At 44.8% G+C, this 24,906-nt stretch overlaps 1 protein-coding gene across 2 annotated transcripts in view; it reads right to left on the bottom strand.

Annotated features, from left to right (window-relative positions):
• ptprn2 (protein tyrosine phosphatase receptor type N2) overlaps positions 1-24,906 on the bottom strand; it is a 967,505-nt gene that overhangs the window by 664,810 nt on the left and 277,789 nt on the right. For both annotated transcript variants that reach the window (XM_072576204.1, XM_072576205.1), the window contains exon 4: positions 14,281-14,389. In XM_072576204.1, coding sequence (XP_072432305.1) covers positions 14,281-14,389 — 109 coding nt within the window. The remainder of the gene's footprint in view (positions 1-14,280; positions 14,390-24,906) is intronic.

Below are 24,906 nucleotides of genomic sequence, written 5' to 3'. Positions count from 1 at the left end.
AAGAGCATCCCACCCAGACCCATCCGCCTACCCTATAATCCTGAATTTACCATGGCTAGACCACCTAGCCTGCACATCCCTGGACACGATGGGCAATTTAGCACAACCAATCCACCTAACCTGCACATCTTTGGGCTGTAGGAGAAATTTGGAGCACCTGGAGGAAACCCACGCAGTCACTTGAGGGTATCAAACCCAGGTCTGTGGTGCTGTGAGGCAACAGTGTTAACCACTGAGCCACTGTGTCACCAGTGTCACTTAATCCTCTTTCATTGCACAGTACCCAGTCTAAAGTAGCATATTCACTGGTTGGCTCCTTGAAGTGTTGATATGAAAAAAGCATTATGTGTACACTCCACAAAACTATCCTCCAAAGTACCATTGCTTGTTTGGTTTGTCCAATCTCTACTTTAGTTAAATTCACTCATGAATACAGTTGTAGCCTTCCTGCATGCATCTCTGATTTTTTGTTTAATGCCTTCTGTTACATCTCCACCTCTGTTTGGGAGCCTATAGGCAACCGTGAACAATGTTCTCTGTCCCTTGGCATTTTTTTTATGGCCAACCATACAGTTTTGACATCACGATTTTCTGACCCAATATCCTTCCTCACTATTACACTGGCTTTACTCTCTTACTGACAGTGCTACCCCATCTCTTTTCCTATTTTGTCTGTCCTTCCTAGCTGATGAATACCACTAGAAATTCAGTACCCATCTTTGTTCACCATTGCAGCCATATCTCTGTAATTGTAATAGATCACAATCGCTGACATCTATTCATACCAGTAATTCATCCAATTTATTGTGAATGCAGTATGCACTAAGACATGAAGCTTTCGACCTGTCTTTTTAACATTGTCAGTCATCTTCACTTTAGATTGCATTATGGCCCCACTTGGTTTTTGCTCTTTTGTTCCTGCCTTTCACTTTTGCTTCTCACCTTTCTGTCTTTTGTCTCTATCTATGTTTCTCCTCCTCCTCTGTCCCTCTGCCCAGGTCTCCATTCCCCACCATTCTGTTTTATTTTCTCTCTGTCAGCACTAGCACACCCCACACTGCCGCTCCCCTGTCTGAGGTAATTGGTCATGGTCCTGTGGCAATAAGGTAAGACAGTAAGACAGTAATTCTGCTTAGGAGCTCAATAATTTAAAAACCTTAAACATTGAATTTTAAAATGGGATGAAAGTGGGAATTAAACACTTAATGTTATCTCCAGGCATTTTTGTTAAAATGGAATTATAAAAAGTAACTTTCAAAGTGAAAGCACTTTGTTTATCTGAGAGATTTTAGAGTCACAACACACAGAAATAGACCCTGTGGTCCAATTAGGCCACGGCAACCACGTTCCCAAACTAAACTAGTCCCACCTGCCTGTGTCCCTCCAAACCTTTCCTATTCATGAACTTATCCAAATGTCTTTTATTTATGCTCCACATGGCTTTTTAAATCTCTGTAAGGTGACCCCTCAACCTCCAATGCTCCAGTGAAAAAAGTGCCAGCAAATCCAGTCTATTTTTATATCGCAAACGGTCCATTCCCAGTAATATCCTGGTAAGTCTTTTTTGAACCCTCTCCAGTTTAATAATATCTGTCATATAACAGGGTGACCAGAACTGCACATGGTACTGCAGAACAGGCCTCACCAACACCTGTACAATCTCAACATGACCTTCCAACTCCTATAATCAAAAGGTCTAAGCAAAAGGATGTGTACCAAACACACTCTTAATCACCCCGTCTGCCTCTGGCACAAAATTCAAGAATTGTGAACCTGAACCAGGTCTCTCTGTTCGACAACACTACTCAGGGCCCTAGTATTAATTTTATAAGCCCTGCCCTTGTTTGTTTTACCAAAATGCAAAACCTTACATTTATCTAAATTAAACTCCATCTTGCTACCCCTAAGCCCATTGATCCAATTGATCAAGAACTTTTTGTAATCTTAGGTAACCTTCTTCACTGTCCACCAATTTTGCTGTCATCTGCAAACTTACTTACCTTGCCTCCTACATTCTCATCCAAATCATTCATGTAAATACAGCCACAGAGTCATCGTGATATGCAGCTCGGAAACAGACCCTTCGATCCAACTCGCCCATGCCGGCCAGTATCCTGAATAAATCCAGTCCCATTTGCCAGCACTTGGCCCATATCCCTCCAAACCTTTCCTATTTATATACCCATCTAGATGCTGTTTAAATATTATAATTGTACCGTTCCCCCACCACTTCCTCTAGCAGCTCATTCCATACATGCACCACCCTCTGCATGAAATAGTTGCACGTTAGGTCCCTTTTAAATCTTTCCTCTCTCACCCTAAACCTATGCCCTCTAGTTCTGGACTTCCTCACACCAGGGAAAAACCTTGTCTATTTACCCTATCGATGCCCCTCATGATTTTATAAACCTTTATAAGGTCACCCTTCAGCCTCCAATGCTCCAAGGAAAACAGCCCAAGCCTATTCAACCTCTCCCTATAGCTCAAACCCTCCCAACCATGGCAACATCCTTGTAAATCTTTTCTGAACCCTTTCAAGTTTCACAACAGCCTTCTGATAGGAGGGACAGCACAATTGCACACTATGTTCCAATAGTGGCCTAACCCATGTCCTGACCACCCTATGTCTATACTCAATAACAAACAAAAATGGATGCAGCCCGGATCTCTGTGAAACACTGCTGGTTACAGGCTTCCAGTCTGAGACAACTTTCCACCATCACCTCTGTCTCCTATCTTTTTGGTTATTTCATTAAAAAATTCAATCAAATTTGTCAGACACGATTTTCCTCACAGAAAGTGGGCGGCACGGTGGCACAGTGGTTAGCACTGCTGCCTCACAGCGCCAGAGGCCCGGGTTCAATTCCTGCCTCAGGCGACTGACTGTGTGGAGTTTGCACATTCTCCCCGGGTCTGCGTGGGCACCCTCCGGGTGCTCTGGTTTCCTCCCACAGTCCAAAGATGTGCAGGTTAGGTGAATTGGCCATGCTAAATTGCCCGTAGTGTTAGGTAACGGGTAAATGGAGGGGTATGGGTGGGTTGCGCTTCGGCGGGTCGGTGTGGACTTGTTGGGCCGAAGGGCCTGTTTCCACAGTGTAATCTAATCTAATCTAATCTAAAAAAAAAGTATGCGGACTATCTCTAATCAGTTCTTGCCTCTCCAAATGCACTTTAAATCCCATCTTTCAGAATGATCTCCAACAGCTTACCCACAACCAATGTCACACCCGTCAACCTTATCCAAAAGACAGCATTAAAGCTAAGTCACGATCTTGTGTGCCTTGTCCGTGCATAGAATTTATTCATAAATAATTTGAATTAGGCCACAATTATCACTTCAAATGTGCAGGAGCAAATTAAACCGCCAGAACTCAAAACACTTTTCAAAAGCTCTGATGTTTCACTCACCTTTTCTTAATATGTCACACCATTAAAAATACTCACACCAAACCCCACCAATACCCCCTCTCCCATCAACCCCCCAGTACCCCCTCTCCCATCAACCCCCCAGTACCTCCTCTCCTGTCGACTCCACCAGTACCTCTTCTCCCATCAACCCCCACCAGTACCTTCTCTCCCACCAAACCCCCACCAGTACTTCCTCTCCCATCAACACCCCCAGTACTTCCTCTCCCATCAACACCCCCAGTACTTCCTCTCCCGTCGACTCCACCAGTACCTCCTCTCCAATCAACCCCCACAAGCACTTCCTCTCCCGTCGACTCTACCAGTACCTCCCCTCGTGTCGATCCCACCACTACCCCCTCTCCCATCAAACCCCCAGTACCTCCTCTCCCATCAACCTCACCAGTACCTCCTCTCCCGTCGACTCCACAAGTACCTCCTCTCCCTTCAACCCCTACCAGTACTTCCTCTCCCATCAACACCCCCAGTACTTCCTTTCCCGTCGACTCTACCAGTACCTCCTCTCCTGTCAACCCCACCAGTACCTCCTCTCCCATCAACCTCACCAGTAGCTCTCCCGTCAACCCCACCAGTGCCTTCTCTCTCATCGGCCCCACCAGTACCTTCTCTCTCATCGACGCCACCAGTACCTCCTCTCCCGTCAACCCCCCCAGTACCTCCTCTCCCGTCAACCCCACCAATACCCCCTCTCCCATCAATCTCCCCAGTACCTCCTCTACCGTCGACTCCACCAGTACCTCCTCTCCCATCAACCCCCCCAGTACCTCCTCTCCCGTCAACCCCACCAATACCCCCTCTCCCATCAATCTCCCCAGTACCTCCTCTCCCGTCAACCCCACCAATACCCCCTCTCCCATCAATCTCCCCAGTACCTCCTCTCCCGTCGACTCCACCAGTACCTCCTCTCCCATCAACCCCCCCAGTACCTCCTCTCCCGTCAACCCCACCAATACCTCCTCTCCCATCAATCTCCCCAGTACCTCCTCTCCCATCGACTCCACCAGTACCTCCTCTCCCATCAACCCCACCAGTACCTCCCCTCCGAAAAACCCCTCACCAGTACCTCCACTCCCGTCGACTCCTCCAGTACCTCCTCTCTTGTCAACCTCACCAGTACCTCCTCTCCCGTCAACCCCACCAGTACCTACTCTGTCATCGACCCCACCAGTACCTCCTCTCCTATCGACCTCATTAGTACCTCCCCTCCTGTCGACCCCACCAGTACCCTTCCATTGACACTCTTATTTGTTTGGCTGAACTGGTCCTCACCCTCAATAATTTCTCCTTCGAATCCTCCCACTTCTTCCAGTTCAAAGGGGTAGCCATGGTCACTTGCATGGGCCCCAGCTGTGCCTGCCTCTTGGTCAGGTACATGGAACAGTCCATCTTCCGCAGCTACACCGGCATCATTCCTTACCCTTTTCCTCCACTACATCAATGCTCCCATGAGGAGGTTGAACTGTTCATCAACTTCATCAACACCTTCCACCCCAACCTTAAATTCACCTGGACCATCTCAGACACCTCCCTTCCCTTCCTGGACCTCTTCATCACCATCGACTCAACACAGACATCTACAACAAACCCAATGACTCCCACAGCTACCTGTACTACACCTCTTCCCAACCCGCGTCCTGTAAAAAAGCTATCCCTTATTCAAAATTCCTCCGCCTCCGCCTCCGCCACATCTGCTCCCAGGAGGGCCAATTCCACTAAAGAACACACCATATGGCCTCCTTTTTCAAAAATCGCAATTGCCCCTCCCACGTGGTCAATGAAGCTCTCCAGCGCATCTCCTCCACTTCCCACACCTCCGCCCTTGAACCCCACCTCTCAACCACAACAAGGACAGGCACCTTCCACCCCACCAAACTCCAGATACATTGTATTATCCTCTGCCATTTACACCATCTACAAACAGATCCCACCACCTTGAATGTATTTCCCTCTGCACCCCTATCTGCATTCCTTAAAGACCATTCCCTCCACGACTCCCTTGTTAGGTCCATGCCCCCCCCCCCCACCACCAACCCCTCTCCACTCCCAGCACCTTCCCCTGCCACCACAAGAATTGTGAAACCTGCACCCACACCTCACCCCTTACCTTTGTCCAAGGCCCCAAAGGATCCTTCCACATCCATCAGAGTTTTACCTGTACTTCCACACACGCCATCTACTGTATCCATTGCTCCCGATATGGTCTCCTCTCCATTGGAGAGACAGGACCCCCACATCCGGATACATTTCCGGGACACCCACATGAAACAACCCCACTACACCGTGGCCGAACACTTTAACTTCCCCTCCTACTCTGCCAAGGACATGCAGGTCATGGGCCTCCTCCACCATCAAACCCTAACCACCCGATGCCTGGAGGAAAAATGCCTCATCTTCTGCTTTGGGACCTCCAACCACATGGGATCAATGCAGATTTCACCAGTCTCCTCATTTCCCCTCACCCCGCCTTATCTCAGATCCAACCTTCCAACTCAGCACTGCACTCTTGACCTGTCCTACCTGTCCATTTTCCTTCCCACCTATCCACTCCACCCTCCTCTGTGACCTATCACCCTCACCCCCTATGTCATCCACCTATCACATTCTCAGCTACCTTTCCCCCAGCCCCACCCCCCTCCCATTTGTCTCTCAGCCCCTTGGGACACCCCCTCATTCCTGATGAAGAGCTTATCCCTGAAACGTGATTCTCCTACTTCTTGAATGCTGCCTGACCAGCTGTACTTTTCCAGCACCACACTCTTCAACTATGAAATCTTCTACCTGGCTGTCCATGTATCAACAACAATTTGCATTGATATATCAACTTTAATGCTGTAAAAACACTAGCTTGTTCAGATATTCCCAAAGTCTTTTAAATATTCTGTAGCTGATTTCTGAACTTTTCTTTTGTGTCATCAGCAAATGCCAACACTGGGCATTGCGATGTAATTTGTGGGAATCATTTACTTTTGAATTTGGATTTCAACTCGTGGCATATGGGTTTTCTGTGTCTGAAGGGTTGTAATGAGTAAATTTTAAGGATTTTGTGGCAAAAGTGATTTCTTTAATTTCTTTAACACAGTGGGAGAGAAGGACTTCCTGGACAGCAATAGACTTTTGTTTATGTTGGGAGAGTTTACAGGTGGACAAAGTAAACAGTATTGTGCATAAAGTTTTCAGATAGAAGCTTAGAGTAACACTCAGAGCTTGAAATAATAATGTTCTTTTTTAGTTTCAGTTTGGGCAACTTTGCAGAGTTCTTAGATGAAGCAGGATATTTAAGCAGTGGCTCCCGAGAAAGGGAGAAAATAGTATAGAAATGTTACCTCAGGGTTGAGCTCCACACTATAAGTGCTTCTCTAAAATCCTGAAGGGATCACAGTAAGCAGAGAAAGTCTATGCTCTCACACATGATGAGTTAAGGAAGATGCTATTAAATTCTCTTGGCCAAGGACTGAAGCCACAGTTAGGTCAAACCCTATGTGAGATAGAGAAGGGTATTTACTCTGGTTGCTTCAGCATTGTGATAAGATGCTGATGGGGTTAATGGGAATGTGTTTGGTTGTGTGCTTTGAAATCTTTAAACTTTTATTAGATGTAAATTGCATGGTTTATTCCATTTTATCTTTTTGCGGTATTTTCTAGGGGTCTGAATGACATGGGCTACTATGAGATTTGAGCATCTTTTATGTATTTGCTGAGTAGTGAGGCAGATTTCTCACTCGGCAATGGCCAGTTGCCACTCTGGGAAATCAGAGCTTGTTAAATGTCTTATTAAGGCTGCAACACTCCTCATTAATATTTAGCTTCCAATCGCACCAAATACACCAAAGAAGCTAGATATTGAGAACTCTTGACATGGGCCCCAGAACAGGGAGCTGGCAGCTGTAGCTCATTGCTGGCTGTGCAGAGGACCTCGCATGGTGGATAAAGTCATAGAGATATACTGCACGGAAACACGCACTTTGGACCAGCTTGTCCAGGCCGACCAGATATCCTAAATTAATCTAGTCCCATTTGCCAGCACTTGGCCCATATCCACCTAAACCCTTCCTATTCATACACTCCTTCAGATGCCTTTTAAATGTTGTAATTGTACCAGCCTCCACCACTTCCTCTGGCAGCTCATTCCATACACACACCACCCGCTGCGTGAAAACATTGCCCCTTAGATCACTTTTAAATCTTTCTCCACTCACCTTAAACCTATGCCTTTCAATTTTGCACTCCCCCACCCTGGGAAAAAGACCTTGGTTGGTTAAGCTATCCATGCCCCTCGTGACTTTGTAAACCTCTAAAAGGTCAACCCTCCAGGGAAAAAAAAGTCCTAGCTTATTCAGCCTCTCCCTATAGCTCAAACCCTTTTCTGAGCCCTTTCAAGTTTAACAATATCCTTCCTATAGCAGAGAGGGACCCAAAATTGCACACAATATTCCAAAAGTGGCCAGGGCATGGCCCATAAGGACTAGCTCCATGTACTCCATGTATACTCACACACTGATTTCTGATATAATGTTTGTTAATTCGTTCACAGGATATGGGCATTGCTGCCTAGGCCCATCCCTAACTTCCCAGAACTGCTGTGGGTCTGACACATAGGTCAGACCAGGCAAGGCCAACAGACTTTCTTCTCTAAAGGACATTAGCGCCACTTGGGTTTTTACAAGAACCATAGTGGTCACATGGATACCATTAGACCAACACTTTTTAATTTCAGATTTTTATTGAATTCAAACTTCACCACCTACTACGATGGGATTTGAACTCATGTCTCCAGGACATTATCTTGGAGCTCTGGATTGCACTGCCACTGCCTCCATTGAACCCTGTGGTAGACCACTTCCAATCTTCGAGGTAAAAACAATAACTGCAGATGCTGAATCCACTTCCAATCTTCCTCCAGTGTAATTACTTCCAATTTACACAAATTGTTTATTTTCTATTATTTAACCAAATCTGAATCAACAATCTCATATTTAAACCACATGCCCACATATTTTGAGCAATGCTTGTATCTGAATAGCATCTGAAAATCCACACACACCATATCTACTGCATTCCCCATGTCCAACCAATCAATAATTCTGCTCTCCATAAAGGTTGGTAATAAAGACCTGCTCACCACCATTGTTTCCAGGGCAACTAGACATGACTAATTAACACCCGAGCAGCCGGTGACATACAAATCCCAAGAATGAATAAGAAAACTATTCAGTGCTCAAATAAAGTAGCCAATTTCACTGATTAACATCATCAAGTGTATTCAGAAATTATAGGTGCGAGATTAAGTAAAGTAGGAAGATGGGGTCAGAGAAAAGATCACTGTTGTTCACCTGGCCAGTCCCAAAGTTTAAAAAAAACTTTCATTCTTGATACATGGAAGCACACGGTGAGGTCATTGCAGGAGAGAGAGAGAGAACCTGCACAGTTACTGCCTTTGCTTTTGGATTCATGTATCGCTGGACAATGGAGTGCATCTGGGAAAACTAACAAACAGGGAAATTCACAACTGATCTTGAAGGAACTGTTGGGTGAAGTTCACAGCACAGAAGCAGATAAGTGTATTGTTGTTTTAAGTGTGACCTACAGAGAATCTGCAATAGTGAGTAGAGTGGGTTCTTTCTTGATATTATGTTTTTGGAGATACGTCTCTTGATTAAACTTGAAATATAAGCCATAACTATGAATTTAACCTGGGGCAGTGTTTGTAGAGGAATAAGACGGTGTTATTTTCTGGGTCTGTAGATTGTGAAGGAGCAAAGATGGCCTTTAGTAGAATGATATGTACTTCTTATCAGATGTGGGAGTTTAAAGAGAGTTTAAGGGTTACTGCAGATTATGTCTGCCATAAATGCTGTTGGCTGTGAATCTTATCAGATCGAATGGATCGGTTGGAGAGACAGTTAGAAGCAATGAGGAATTTGCAACAGCAACAGTATGTGATGGATAGCAGTTATAGGAAGGGGGGAAAGTCTCAGATACAGTCACATAGACGGGTTAACTCCAGGAAGGGTAAGAGAGGTAGGCAGCTAGTGCAGGAGTCTTTTGTGGATATACCCATTTCAAACAAGTATGCTGTTTTTGAAAATGTAGGGGGTGATGGATTCTCAGGGAAACGTAGCATGAACAGCCAAGTTTCTGGTATTGAGACTGGCTCTAATGCAACGAGGGGTACGCCTAGTTCCAAGAGATCAATTGTGTTCGGGGATTTTCTAATCCAAGGTACAGACAGAGGTTTCTGTGGCCAGCAGCGAAAAAGCAGAATGGTGTGTTGCTTCCCTGATGCCAGGATCAAGGATGTCTCAGAGAGGGTGCAGAATGTTCTCACGGGGGAGAAGGGCCAGCAAGAGGTCATTGTCCACATTGAAACCAATGATATAGGGAGGGAAAAGGTTGAGATTCTGAAGGGAGATTACAGAGAGTTAGGCAGGAATTTAAAAAGGAGGTCCTCGAGAGTAGTAATATCTGGATTACTCCCAGTGCTACGAGCTAGCGAGGGCAGGAATAGGAGGACACAGCAGATGAAAGCATGGCTGAGGAGCTGGTGTATGGGAGAAGGATTCACATTTTTGGATCACTGGAATCTCTTTTGGGGTAGAAGTGACCTGTACAAGAAGGTTGGACTAATTAATTAAACTGCATTTATTTCAATGTAAGGGGCCTAACAGGGAAGGCAGATGAACTCAGGACATGGTTAGGAATATGGGACTGGGGTATCATAGCAATTACAGAAACATGGCTCAGGGATGGGCAGGACTGGCAGCTTAATGTTCCAGGATACAAATGCTATGGGAAGGATAGAAAGGGAGGCAAGAGAGGAGGGGGAGTTGCGTTTTTGTTAAGGGATGGCATTACAACTGTGCTGAGGTAGGATATTCCTGGAAATACATCCAGGGAAGTTATTTGGGTGGAACTGAGAATAAGAAAGGGATGATCACCTTATTGGGATTGTATTACAGACCCCCTAATAGTCAGAGGGAAATTGAGAAACAAACTTGTAAGGAGATATACCCTTACTTGTATACCCTTGAGTTTAGAAGACTGAGAGGGGATCTGATTGAGACAAAGAAGATTATTAAAGGATTGGACAACACTCTGGAGGCAGGAAACATGTTTCTGCTGATGGGTGAGTCCCGAACCAGAGGACACAGCTTAAAAATAAGGGGGTAGGCCATTTAGGACAGAGATGAGGAGAAACGTCTTCACCCAGAGTGGTGGGTGTGTGGAATGCTCTGCCCTAGAAGGCAATGGTGGCCCAGTCTCTGGATTCGTTTAAGAAAGAGTTGGATACAGCTCTCAAGGATAGTGGAATCAAGGACTGTGGAGATTATTCCTGAAGAAGGGCTTATGCCCGAAACGTCGATTCTCCTACTCCTTGGATGCTGCCTGGCTTGCTGTGTTTTTCCAGCATCACATTTTTTCAACTCTGGTACTCCAGCATCTGCAGTCCTCACTTTCTCCTTATGGAGATAAGGCAGGAACAGGATACTGATTGAGGATGATCAGCCATGATCATAACGAATGGTGGTGCAGGCTCGAAGGGCAGAATGGCCTACTCCTGCACCTATTGTCTATTGAGATCTCAGCTATCTGTAAGAATACTAGGGTGATAATGGTAGGGGATTTTAACTTTCCAAACAATGACTGGGGCTGCAATAGTGTTAAGGGTTTAGATGGAGAGGAATTTCTTAAGTGTGTACAAGCCAATTTTCTGATTCAGTATGTGGATGTACCTACTAGAGAAGGTGCAAAACCCGCACCAATCAACCACACCGCCCCGTGGCCCAACATTTCAACTCCCCCTCCCACTCTGCCGAGGTCATGGAGGTCCTGGGCCTCCTTCACCGCCGCTCCCTCACCACCAGACGCCTGGAGGAAGAACGCCTCATCTTCCATCTCGGAACACTTCAATCCCAGGGCATCAATGTGGACTTCAACAGTTTCCTCATTTCCCCTTCCCCCACCTCACTCTAGTTCCAAACTTCCAGCTCAGCACTGTCCCCATGACTTGTCTGGACTTGTCCTACCTGCCTATCTCCTTTTCCACCTATCCACTCCACCCTCTCCTCTTTGACCTATCATCTTCATCCCCTCCCTCACTCACCCATTGTACGCTATGCTACTTTCTCTCCACCCCCACCCTCCTCTAGCTTATCTCTCCATGCTTCAGGCTCACTGCCTTTATTCCTGATGAAGGGCTTTTGCCCGAAACGTCGATTTCGCTGCTCCTTGGATGCTGCCTGAACTGCTGTGCTCTTCCAGCACCACTAATCCAGAATCTGGTTTCCAGCATCTGCAGTCATTGTATTTACCAAGGTGCAAAACTTGACCTACTTTTGGGAAATAAGGTAGGGCAGGTGACTGAGGTGTCAGTGGGGGAGCACTTTGGGGTCAGCGACCATAATTCTATTAGATTTAAAATAATGATGGAAAAGAATAGACCAGATCTAAAAGTTAATGTCCTAAATTGGAGAAAGGTCAATTTTGATGGTATTAGGCAAGAACTTTCGAAAGCTGATTGGGGGCAGATGTTCGCAGGTAAAGGGACGGCCGGAAAATGGGAAGCCTTCAGAAATGAGATAATGAGAATCCAGAGAAAATATCTTCTTGTCAGGGTGATAGGAAAGGCTGGTAAGTATCGGGAATGCTGGATGACTAAAGAAAGTGAGGGTTTGGTTAAGAAAAAGAAGGAAGCATATGACAGGAAAGATTGAGTGAATCCTGAGAAGAGTATAAAGAAAGTAGGAGTATACTTAAAAGGGAAATCAGGAGGGCAAAAGGGGACATGAGATAGCTTTGGCAAATAGAATTAAGGAGAATCCAAAGAGTTTTTAGAAATATGTTAAGGACAAAAAGGTAACTAGGGAGAGAATAGGGCCCCTGAAAGATCAGGAAGGCGGCCTTTGTGTGGAGCCACAGAAAATGGGGGAGATACTAAATGAGTATTTTTCATCAGTATTTACTGTGGAAAAGGATATGGAAGATATAGACTGTAGGGAAATAGATGATGACATTTTTCAAAATGTCCATATTACAGAGGAGGAAGTGCTGGATGTCTTGAAACAGGTAAAGGTGGATAAATTCCCAGGACCTGATCAGGTGTACCTAGAACTCTGTGGGAAGCTTGAGAAGTGATTGCTGGGCCTCTTGCTGAGATATCTGTATCATCTGCAGTCAGAGGTGAGGTGCCGGAAGACTGGAGGTTGGCAAACATGGTGCCACTGTTTAAGAAAGACGGTAAGGACAAGGAACTATAGACCGGTGAGCCTGACCTTGGTGGTAGGCAAGTTGTTGGAGGGAATCCTGAGGGACAGGATGTACATGTATGTGGAAAGGCAAGGACTGATTAGGCATAGTCAACATGGCTTTGTGCGTGGGAAATCATGTCTCACAAACTTGATTGAGTTTTTTGAGGAAGTAACAAAGAGGATTGATGAGGGCAGAGCAGTAGATGTGATCTATATGGACTTCAGTAAGGCGTTCGACACTGGTTAGCAAGGTTAGATCTCACAGAGTACAGGGAGAGCTAGCCATTTGGATACAGAACTGGCTCAAAGGTAGAAGACAAAGGGTGGTGGTGGAGGGTTGTTTTTCAGACTGGAGGCCTGTGACCAGTGGAGTGCCACAAGAATCGGTGCTGGGTCCTCTACTTTTTGTCATTTATATAAATGATTTGGATGTGAGCATAAGAGGTATAGTTAGTACATTTGCAGATGACACCAAAATTGGAGGTGTTCTGGACAGCGAAGAGTGTTACCTCAGATTACAACAGGATCTTGACGAGATGGGCCAATGGGTTGAGAAGTGGCAGATGGAGTTTAATTTCGATAAATGCGAGATGCTGCATTTTGGGAAAGCAAATCTCAGCACGACTTGTACACTTAATGGTAATGTGCAAGGGAGTGTTGCTGAACAAAGAGACCTTGGAGTGCAGGTTCATAGCTCCTTGAAAGTGGAGTTGCAGGTAGATAGGATAGTGAAGAAGGCATTTGGTATGCTTTCTTTTATTGGTCAGTGTATTGAGTACAGGAGTTAGGAGGTCATGTTGCGGCTGTACAGGACATTAGTTAGGCCACTGTTAGAATATTGCATGCAATTCTGGTCTCCTTCCTATTGGAATAATATTGTGAAACTTGAAAGTGTTCAGAAAAGATTTACAAGGTTGTGGCCAGGGTTGGAGGATTTAAATTCTAGGGAGAGGCTGAACAGGCTGGGGCTGTTTTCCCTGGAGCATCGGAGGCTGAGAGGTGACCTAATAGAGGTTTACAAAATTATGAGGGGCATGGAAAGGATAAATAGACAAAGTCTTTTCCCTGGGGTAGGACAGTCCAGAACTAGAGGGCATAGGTTTAGGGTGAGAGGGAAAGATATAATGAGACCTAAGGGGTAACTTTTTCACGCAGAGGGTGGTACGTGTATGGAATGAGCTGCCAGAGGATGTGGTGGTGGCTGGTACAATTGCAACATTTAAGAGGCATTTGGATGGGTATATGAATAGGAAGCGTGCTGGCAGGTGGGATTAAATTGGGTTGGGATATCTGGTCAGCATGAGCGGGTTGGACCGAAGGGTCTGTTTCCATGCTGTGCATCTCTGTGACTCTATGACTCTTTATCTATTTTCTTTCAAATATCAATCTACTTTCTTCTTGCCATTGATAGTAATGTTCATCTCTACTGTCTCCCAGGAAATCATGTTCCACATATTCACCACTCACTGTGTAAAGTAGTCTGAGTTAAACTCGTTATTCAGTTCCCACAGTTGCAGTCTTTGGAACTACCTATTTTTTCACAGTTACCCCTTAAAGGGCCTTACAGGGAGCCGACTGCACACAGTAATTCACTCTGTCCACTACTCACCTTAAGTTGTCTGATGAGCCAGCTTCTGGATGGGGGTGATGGCTCTGATGGAGATTGGACAGTTCTTTCGCAATTACCTGCTGAGTAACGTCATCATGCCACATTAAACCTGTTTGGGAATAAAGAGCAGAAATGAACTGAAAATACGATTAATGTGCATTTTTCCCACTGGTATTGGGAATATGGCTTTACTAAATTTAGACTTGCTTCTCTAAAGAACCGTGCTGTTTTTGAGTTAACAGGTGGAAGCTCAGATGTTTGCACAGTTTAGAACAAAGGTAAACAACCTCAAGGCAGGTTGTGGGGAAACATCCTCCTGTCACTGTTTGATGGTATTAACAATTAGATGATTATCAACAATGCCTTTTCACTTTAACCTTCCAAAAACAATGACGGTAAATGGTAGTAGGGTATTGAATACAGCTGACTCCAATTGCTTTCTGAACAAGTACACTCACACTGCAACCAATATTCAAACAGAGTTCCATTTAATGTCATGAAACATTGCTAGATACATCAGAGGTTGTGGTATCAGGTAGAATTTGATACCAAGCTACATATAAGGAGGCATTACAGTTGGCAACCAAAGATTTAACAAAAGATGGTCCATTGTAAGAAGTGTTCTAAAGGAAGAAAGAGATATCAAAGGGCAAAGAAGTTTAGGGAGGGAAACACAGAATTTTAGGCTTAAATCATCTAAAGGCCAAGCCACCAGTGATGGAACAAAGGAAATCAGGATTGTGTAAGAGTTCTGGTCAGGAGGATATGGTCAGTGTTCCCTGAGCATTTTAAAACTGGAGGAAGTCACGTGCTTGGAATGGCTAAGGCAATGGCTATGGATACAAAAACAACATGTTTTTAAGTTCAGGCATTACCTAACTGGGAACCATTGTTTTCTCTGTGGTCATCCCTCAGCCAATCAGCATCAACCTGTCAACTGATTAACATCCTGAGAGCTTAATTTGTTCTGACTGTATGAGTTTTTTTTGGATTTGTGTATTTGTCCTGATGAGTGCAAGACAATAAGCTTCGACACATCTCTCTTTGAACAATATTCAACTCTGTGACTCTATAATTGCAGGGTGACGTGGTGGCTCACACAACTAGAGATGTGGGTTCGATTCCGCCCTCAGGCAACATCTATGTGGAGTCTGCACATTCTCCCTGGGTCTGCGTGGAGGGCTGTTCCTGTTTCTTCTGGCATCATGGAGGGCTGAATGGCCTGTTCCTGTTTCTCATGGCCATAGGTACCCTTTACTTCAGTCAGCTGAAGGATGATCTGCACTTTGGTGCTGAGGATGAATTTCGTCTCCAATGTCTGCCTCCGTCAAGAAGCAGTTCTCAACTTATGGAAAATAGCCACATTTTCCAGGATTTTAATTGACTGTAGGAGCTTTTGTATTATGGGAACTAGTTTGAGGAGGATCTTGGATTTCTGGTCACATGGACCAAGATCCAGTTTAGCAGATGCCTTGGATTAGGTGTCGGCAATGACCTGGACCTCAGGTTCTCAGTGATTGCTCACACAAATTTCATCTGGAGTGATTTTGGTTTTGGATTGAAGGCAGCATAGTTTGAATCGATCCCCTCTGTTTTGTAGGCTCTAAGACAGTGGGTGATTTGCTGGAGGTGAGGTGTAATAGGGCAGTGAGGAACATGGAGTAAAGGGTTGGTGTAATGACTTGTTTGAGAAAGAGTTGTGCTGGTTCTGTTGATGAGGGTCACAGTGGACGTGGCAATACATTTCTGAGCGCAGCCAAAATTGGGGAAGATCAGCTTTTGCAGTTTACAGAGTCAGAGGATTCCATGAGCTCAAAAAAAGCCAAGCACAGCATTTGATCCTGTCACGTACATTGTTCTGAATTTGCCACACCGTGAAAATGCCTCTCAAAGGTTAAACATTGAGAGCTCTTCAGCCACTGGGAGGTGATTGAGGATACTTGATGCAATGATCTTCCCACAGACAGGATGGAAACCCCTCTGCAGCCAGTGACATCAGACGTGTCCATATACTTAAATATAATCATGATGACAGTGTCCCAGAGGTATTCCTGCATGCACTCCTCTCCCCAGATAAAGGAACTATCTGTATGAATGTATCTCCATCATGTTCCATAATTCAGGTAAGCATTCCATCTGTTCCGAATGGTTTGTTGGTATTCAGGTGACAGGTAGCGTTTTCCATTTTGCTCAGGACCAGGGTAACACCACGACAGGGGATTGTGCTGAGGGACGGAGTCCGGAGGACATACTTTAGAGTTATGATCTATGGGTATTATACCTTATCATCAAAATAGAAAGCAACATTCTGAGCAATCCGTCACAATCTGCCGACGGATTAAGCGAAACGCAGCGATGACCAGGCTCAGAGGCTGTCTTCATACTTTCTCCCAGCAGCACCAACTCTGCGGGTCGTCTAGATTAGGGACCAGTGAGGGAAGGTTCACTCAGCTGACATGGACGGCCTGTCTTATATGAATGTTAATCCTGCGCTGATCAGAGGGGTGAGGGCCAACCTAATTGAAACACACTATGACTCTTCGAGGACTTCACAGGATAGATGTGGAAAAGTTGTTTCTACTTCTGGAAGAATGTATGACCAAAGGGTGTAATCTCAGAATAAGGGGTCACACATTTAAGACAGAGATGAATCTGTGGTACTATTCAGCGCAGAGGGCTGTGGAGGCTGAGAAGTTAAGCTATTCAAGTTTGATAAAGACTGGTTTTTAATTAGTAAGGGTATCAGTGGTTACAGAGATAAAGCAGGGAAGTGGTGTTAAGAATGATCAGATTAGTCATGATCTCATTGAACAGCAGAGCAGACTCGGTGGGCTGAATGGTCTATTTCTGCTCCTATGCCTTATGATCTTCAGTCCATTACAACGTAGAACAGTACAGCACAGGAACAGGCCCTTCATCCTACTATGTCTGTGCTATTCTGAACCAATCCCATCTGTCTTCACGTTGTCTATATCCCTCTGTTCCCTGCCTGTTCATGTGCCTGTCTAAATGCCTCTTAAACCTTGCTATCATACCTACTTCTACCAACTCCCCAGTAACACGTTCCAGGCACCTAGCTAATACCCTCCAATCCAGTCTACATCCTGACAAACCTCCTTTGTACCCTCTCCAAAACCTCCATGTCCTTCCTACAGTGTGGCGACCAGGACTGCCCACAGGATTCTAAATATGGCCAGACCAAAGTCCTGCACAGTTACAATGTGCTTCTGTTGCGTGCCTGGGCTTTGACAGCGCTGTTTATGTAATTTGATTTTTGTTTTTGTCTTTTCCCACATGCTCGTGTGGCCAATAAATCAGTAGGAAAGGAATTACAAAATGACAACTTCAAACAAGATTAGGTATGAGAAGTAATATACAGCAAATGTCTACTTTCTGTGTTCTATCCACCATGTTTAACAGTTAACTCTACTGTGCAACCCTATTATTGCAATATTGGCCAATTCACTTGAGAGAATTGCTGGTACATCTGTACTTATGATTATTCTGCTTATTTCCGACTCACTGGTAACAAGTTTCCGAGGTGACAAATGCAGAAATGAGTTTTTAATATATCACCACCATTCGCCGCACTCCTTAATACCTTCATAACATCATGATATAACGTTTCCTGAGTTTATACCAAAGTTATCCCATGTCATTAACTAAAATCCAATAAAAAAATTCAGCTGCTCTGCAGATCTTGACAATATGCAGGCTTGGGTCCACACGTGGCAAGTGGCATTTGCCTCACACAGATGCCAGGCAATGCCCATCTCCTCTCATAGAGAAAGTAACCATCACCCCTTGACATTCAATGGCACTGCCATCACTAAATTCCCCACTATCAACATCCCTGGGGTCACCATTGACAAGCAACTGAACAGGCGTAGCCACATGAACACAGTGGCTACAAGAGCTTAGCAGAAGCCGGGAATCTTGTCACGAGTAATTCGCCTCCACATTCTCTCCAAAGCCTGTCCACCAACTATGAGTCACAAGTCAGAGATATGATGGAACAATCCCTAGTTGCCTGGATGGGTGCAGCTCCCACCACACCCAAGAAGCTTGGCACCATCCAGGGCAAAGTAGCCCGCTTGACTGACACCACATCCACAAACAGTCACTTCCTCCACAATCAATGCTTAATAGCAGCAGGGTCCACTATCTACAAGAAGCCATGCAGAACAAGACAGCACCTTCCAAATCCACAACCACATCCACTAGAAGGGAGAGGGCAGCAGATATACCATCACTTAAATGTTTGCCTCCAAGCCACTCACTATCCTGCCTTGAAAACATCTCGCCACTCCTTCAGTGCCATTGGGTCGAAATCCTGGAATTCCCTCACTAATGGCATTGTGGGTCTACCCACAGCACATGGACTGCAGCGGTTCAAAAAGGCCCACCAGGGATCCAGCCAGCGATGACCACATCCACAATAATTAACAACCTGTCTCAGAACTCTCTTTATAAAAAGTCAATTCTTCTGCTTGATTGCAAAGGGGCAAGAAAAGGAGTCCATGCTCTTTTACCACCATCTCAAGGGCGATTCGGATGGGGGTTAACACTGCTCTTGCCATCAACAAATTAACAGCATCTCATCAACAAAGGAGAGAAAGGTTAGAGCAGAGGTAGCTGCCTCTTTGACTAATAAAAGAAAAGGTCTTGCATCTTTCATGAAGACAGGATGCCCCAAAGTGTCTACAGTACATAGACTAGTTTTAGGTGCAGTCTCTGTTATTCTGAAGCTCTCACAGACAGCAATGTAACAACAATCAGCTGATGTGTTTTAGTGACGTCGACTGAAGGACAAATATTGATCAGAGAATGCTTCTCTGCTCTTCCTCAAAATAACGGCAAGGGATCATTTCTTCTACCTGAGGGGGTAGGCAGGGCTGCTCTCTAACATCGTCTCTGAAACAGCAAACCTCTGACAGCGCAACACTTCTCTGGAGCATTTATCTTGACATTAATACCCAACTCACTGGGACTGAATTCTAATTTATAACCTTGAGATTCAGAGGCTGGGGTACTCCCAAAGGAGCCACAGCCGACACTTTAATGAAAGAGAAAGGATTTTCAGGGAAGCTGAAATGATGAAGAACACTTCAATAAAATGACTTCACTCTTTGTGCTTCGCTTTACTGATTAGTGGTAGAATCAGAAATTTAGCAGAAAAATCATTGCTGTGTGTTTGAGTGTGTGTGACACTGAAGGGGTGTTATATTTTAACAATGAAGACATCTCAAGGTGTCATCTACAAGCATATTATAGATGCAATGGATTTACCCTTTAGGGCATGGAGTCCATCACTGTTTACCTCTATATGCTGAATTATATTTAATGCAAGTAAGTACAATTAGTGGAACCACTGAAAAATGGTTCCAATTTCTCACTTTCTCAGGAGAATTGGCAAGACAGAAAGTCAAATGTCATCTCCAATGCTGGCTTGAATTTGGTGCGGAATGTTCCAATGAAAGATGAGGGAAGGATGGGGATGTGCTTACACTTGGAGAGGGGATGAAGTGACAGCTACATGTACATCTCCCCCTTGTGAGCAAGCTCATCTCCTGCATTCCAGAGGATGATTCAGGCCACACTCAAAGGTCAAGTCTCCTATGTACAGATCAAACCTTTAGTCTACAGAATCACAAAATTGTTAGGATGCAGGAGGAGGCTATTCAGCCCAATGTGTAACCATCATCTCTCCAAATAATCATTATGACCTCGTGCCCTTCTCTCGCCTTTTCTACAGAGGACCCATTGCTTCTATTCAAATAATTATCAAATGCCACCTCAGATGCCTTAAATGAACCTGCCTCCACCATACCTCCAGACAGTGCATTCCAGACTCAAACCTCTCCTTGCGTGAAAAAAACATTTTCCTCACCCCATATCTACCTCTTCTGCACATCTCTTTAAACTGTGCGCTCTGGTTCTCAATCCATTTATCAGGGGAAACAGATTCTCTCAATCAACTCTGTCCAGCCCCCTGAAGAGATTGAACATTTCTATCAAATCTCTCTGCAGCTTTCTTCTTTCCAAGGAAAGCCATCCTAACGCCTCCAATAAGTCCTCATAACTGAGGTGTGTCATCTCTGAAAGCATTCTCAGAAACCTCTTGTGGACTCTCTCCAATGTACTTACATATTTCCTAAAGGATGGTGCCCAGGACTGTACACAATAATTTAGCTTTGTCTGACAATGCCTTCTATAAGTTCAATAACATCCTTGCTCCTGGTACTCTATACCCTTACTAAATAAACCAATGTACTGTGTGCTTCCTAACTACTCTCATAACCTGTCTTGCCACCTTCAATGACTTGAACACAATGTCTCTCTGCTCCTACACAACCCTCTGAGTGGCACCTTTTGTTCCAAAATGTATCACCTCACACTTCTCCAAAGTGAATGCTGTCTTCCACCTGCTCCACTAACTTGTCAATGCCTTTTTGAAGTTCTACATTATGTTCCTCACAGTTTATAATACTCCCAAGTTTTACATCATTTTCAAACTGAGAAACTGTCCCCTGCGCTCCAAGATCTAATCTTTAATGTAGATCAGGAAGGGTAAGGGTCCCGATACCAATCCCAGAGGAACTCCACTGCAAACCTTCTGTCTGCCTGAAAAATACCCACTGACCATTGCAGTCAGTTTCCTATCTTTACATCTAAATTTTTATTGTCCAATTTTATACCGTGATCTACAATTTTCCTCACAGATCTACATCTGATTCTCTGTAGATTACATTTCTGTTACTTCTTCAAAAGCACCTTCAATGAGATCATGACTGATGTGACAATCTTCACTTCCACTTTCCTGCTTTTTCCCCATAACTCCTAACTCCCTTATTAATTAAAAATCTCTATCTCAGCCCTGAATGTACTCCATTACCCAACCTCTGCAATCCTCTGTGCTAAAGAATTCCAGAGATCACTTCGCTTTTGGGAGAGGAAATTTCTCCACACCTTTGTCTTAGCCTTTATTCTGAGATTATGCCCTGTAGTCCAAGTGTGGGAGAAACAATGTTTCTGGATCTAACCCGCCAAGGCCCCTCAGAATCTTGTGCGTTCACCTCTCATTCTTCTAAAACTGTAATGAGTACAAGCTCAACTTACTCAGCCTCTCCTCATTAGGTAGTTCCTCCATATCGGGTTCAGCCTCGTAAACCTTCTCTGTTCTGCCTCCAGTGCCAGTATACCTTTCCTTAGATAAGGGGCCTAAACTGCTCACGGTATTGCAGCTGTACTCTGACCAGGGCCTGGTACAGTTTTAGCAACTATTATACTCTATCCCCTTTGAAGTAAAGGTCGTCAGTCCATTTGCCATCCCCATTACCTGCTTTTTGTGACTCCCAAATCTGTCTGATCCATAGCCTTTCTTCATTTAAATAATATTTAGCTCCTTTACACTTCCTCCCAAAGTGCATGGCCTCAAATTTTCCCTTTGGTAAAAGCAGTTGTAATGTATTTCCTTACCCTCAACCATGCCCCTGTCTCCATATGTAAAAGTCCTCTTTGGTCCCTAAATTGTCCTACTTTTCTCTCACTGTCCTTTTACTGTTGATGTGCCAACAAAAGACTTTGGGGTTCCCCTTTATATTAGCTGTTAGTCGTTCTTCATAACCCCACTTTGCATCACTTCTCTCCCTTTCCACCTCCTTTCTGAAGCCTCTATAGTCAGCTTTGGAAGACAGTTAGATAGAGTCATAGAGATATACTGAACAGAAACAGACCCTTCGGTGCAACTTGTCCACGCCAAACATTATCCCAACCCAATCTAGTTCCATTTGACAGCACTTGGCCCATATCCCTCTAAACCCTTCCTATTCACATACCCATCCAGATGCCTTTTAAATGTTGTAATTGTACCAGCCTCCACCATTTCCTCTGGCAGCTCATTCCATACACACACCACCTTCTATGTGAAAAAGATGCCCCTTAGCTTCCTTTTATATATTTCCCCTCTCTGCCTAAACCTATACCCTCTATTTTTGGCCTCCCCCCAACCTAGGGAAAAGACCTTGTCTATTTATCCTATCCATGCCCCTCATGATTCTATAAACCTTTATAAGATCACCACTCAGCCTCCGATGCTCCAGGGAAAACAACCCCAGTCTGTTCAGCGTCTCCCATAGCTCAAATCCTCCAAACTGGCAACATTCTTGAAAATCTTTTCTGAACCCTTTCAAGTTTCACAACATCCTTCTGATAAGAAGGAGACCAGAATTGCACACAATATTCCAAAAGTGGCCTAACCAATGTCCTGTACAGCCACAGCATGACCTCCCAATGCCATATACTCAGACCAATAAAGGAAAGCATGCCAAACATTAGATTACTTACAGTGTGGAAACAGGCCCTTTGGCCCAACAAGTCCACACCGACCCACAACCCACCCATACCCCTACATTTACCCAACACTACAGGCAATTTAGCATGGCCAATTCACCTGACCTGCACATCGTTTGGACTATGGGAGGAAACCGGAGCACCCGGAGGAAACCCACGCAGAAACGGGGAGAATGTGCAAACTCCACACAGTCAGTCACCTGAGTCGGGAATTGAACCCAGGTCTCTGGTGCTGTGAGGCAGCAGTGCTAACCACTGTGCCACCGTGCCACCCTGTCTTCTTCCCTATCCTATCTACCTGCGACTCTACTTTCAAGGAGCTATGAACCTGCACTCCAAGGTCTCTTTGTTCAGCAACACTGCCTAGGATCTTACCATTAGCTGTGTAAGTCCTGTTAAGATTTGCTTTCCCAAAGTGCAGCACCTCTCATTTATCTAAATTAAACTGCTTCTGCCACTCCTCAGCCCATTGACCCATCTGTTCAAAATCCTGTTGTACTCTGAGTTATATGATAAAGCAAACCCTTTGTTCCTTACCTTAATCTCTGCCAGTTATTTACCCTTATTTTGGATTGTCCATTCTCCTTTCCCACTCTCATCCCAAACTATATCATACAATGATAACTATCCCCCGTGTTCCCCCACTGACGTATTTGACCTACCGAGTTCCCAGGCACTGGTATTACCTTGTTTCATTTTGGACTGGTCACATACTGCTTTCTGAAATTCTCCTTAACACAACCTAAGATAGATTGCCCCTTTCTGTTCTCAACCTTGCCACTATCCCAGTCCTTGGGTAATTCAAGTACCCCCCAGCATCATAACTACTCTGTAATGCTTGTGTGTCTTTGTAATACCCTTGGAGATCTGTTCCTCTAACCAGGAATGGTTACTGTTCAGTTCTGCCCTTCCTTGAGACAGGTCTTCATTATCACCAAATTATCATATTCCCACATGGCAGCTTTTTTTTTGTTTATTCAGAGATGTATATGTCACTGGCTGGACCAGGATTTATTGTTTAAGAGTCAACCATAGTGACGTGGACTCACATGTAGATGAGGCCAGGTAAGAACAGCAGATTTCCTTCCCTACCGGACACTGGGGAACTATGGGGGTTGTTATGATAACTGGCAGTGGCTACATGATCACCAATCCATTCCAAAATGCTACTGAATTCAAACTTCACCCTCTGCCATGGTTGGATTTGAACCCATGTCTCTAGAGCATTAAGCTGGGGTTCTGGATTATTAACCCATTGATATATCCACAAGGCCAGCAACTGCAACTGTATCTGTATGTGTATCTGCAACTCATTCACAAAGCACATGCTTTTTAACCATGATGCAGAATGTTCTAACTTCTCCCTTATTCTGACTCCACTGACTGACTAAATACTCTCTATTTTATGGTTTTCTGTGTCTCCCAGTATTCAATGCAACCTGGTATTACTCTCTAATATTGTCATAAAGTCATAGAGATATACCACATGGAAACATTCCCTTCAGTCCAACTCATCCATGCCGACCAGATATCCAAAATTAATCTAGTCTCATTTGCCAGCATTTGGCCCCTATCCCTCTAAACCCTTCCTATTCATATGCCCATCCAGATTCATTTTAAATGTTGTCACTGTACCACACCCCGCCACTTCCTCTGGCAGCTCATTCCATACACGCACCGCTTTCTGAGTGACAATGTTGCCCCTTAGGTCTCTTTTAAATCTTTCCCCTCTCACCTTAAACCTATGCCCTCTAGGGACTGCCCCACTCCGGGGAAAAACCTTGTCTTTTTACCCTATCCATGCCCCTCATGATTTTATAAACCTTTATAAGGTCATCCCTCAGCCTCCAATGCTCCAGGGAATAATAGCTCCAGCCTATTCAGCCTCTCCCTGTAGCTCAAACCCTCCAGCCCTGGCAATATCCTTGTAAATCTATTCTGAACCCTTTCAATTTTCACAATATCCTTCCTACAGCAGGAGACCAGAATTGCACACATTATTCCAAAAGTGGCCAAACCAATGTCCTGTACAGCTGCAACACGACCTCCCAACTCCAGTACTCAATGTTCTCTCCTGTTTCCTAGAACCCTTTCTATTCAAATACCCATTCAGATTCCATTAAGGGTGGCACGGTGGCTCAGTGGTTAGCACTGCTGCCTCACAGCACCAGGGCCCCAGGTTTGATTCCAACCTCAGGCAACTGTCTGTGTGGAGTTTGCACATTCTCCCTGTGTCTGTGTGGGTTTCCTCCCAAGATCCAAAGATGCGCAGAT

This window comes from Chiloscyllium punctatum, chromosome 8, assembly GCF_047496795.1.
Source record: "Chiloscyllium punctatum isolate Juve2018m chromosome 8, sChiPun1.3, whole genome shotgun sequence".
Taxonomy (NCBI): Eukaryota; Metazoa; Chordata; class Chondrichthyes; order Orectolobiformes; family Hemiscylliidae; genus Chiloscyllium; species Chiloscyllium punctatum.
Note: the sequence above shows the minus strand (reverse complement) of the source record. Positions and strands in the feature narration are given on the sequence as shown.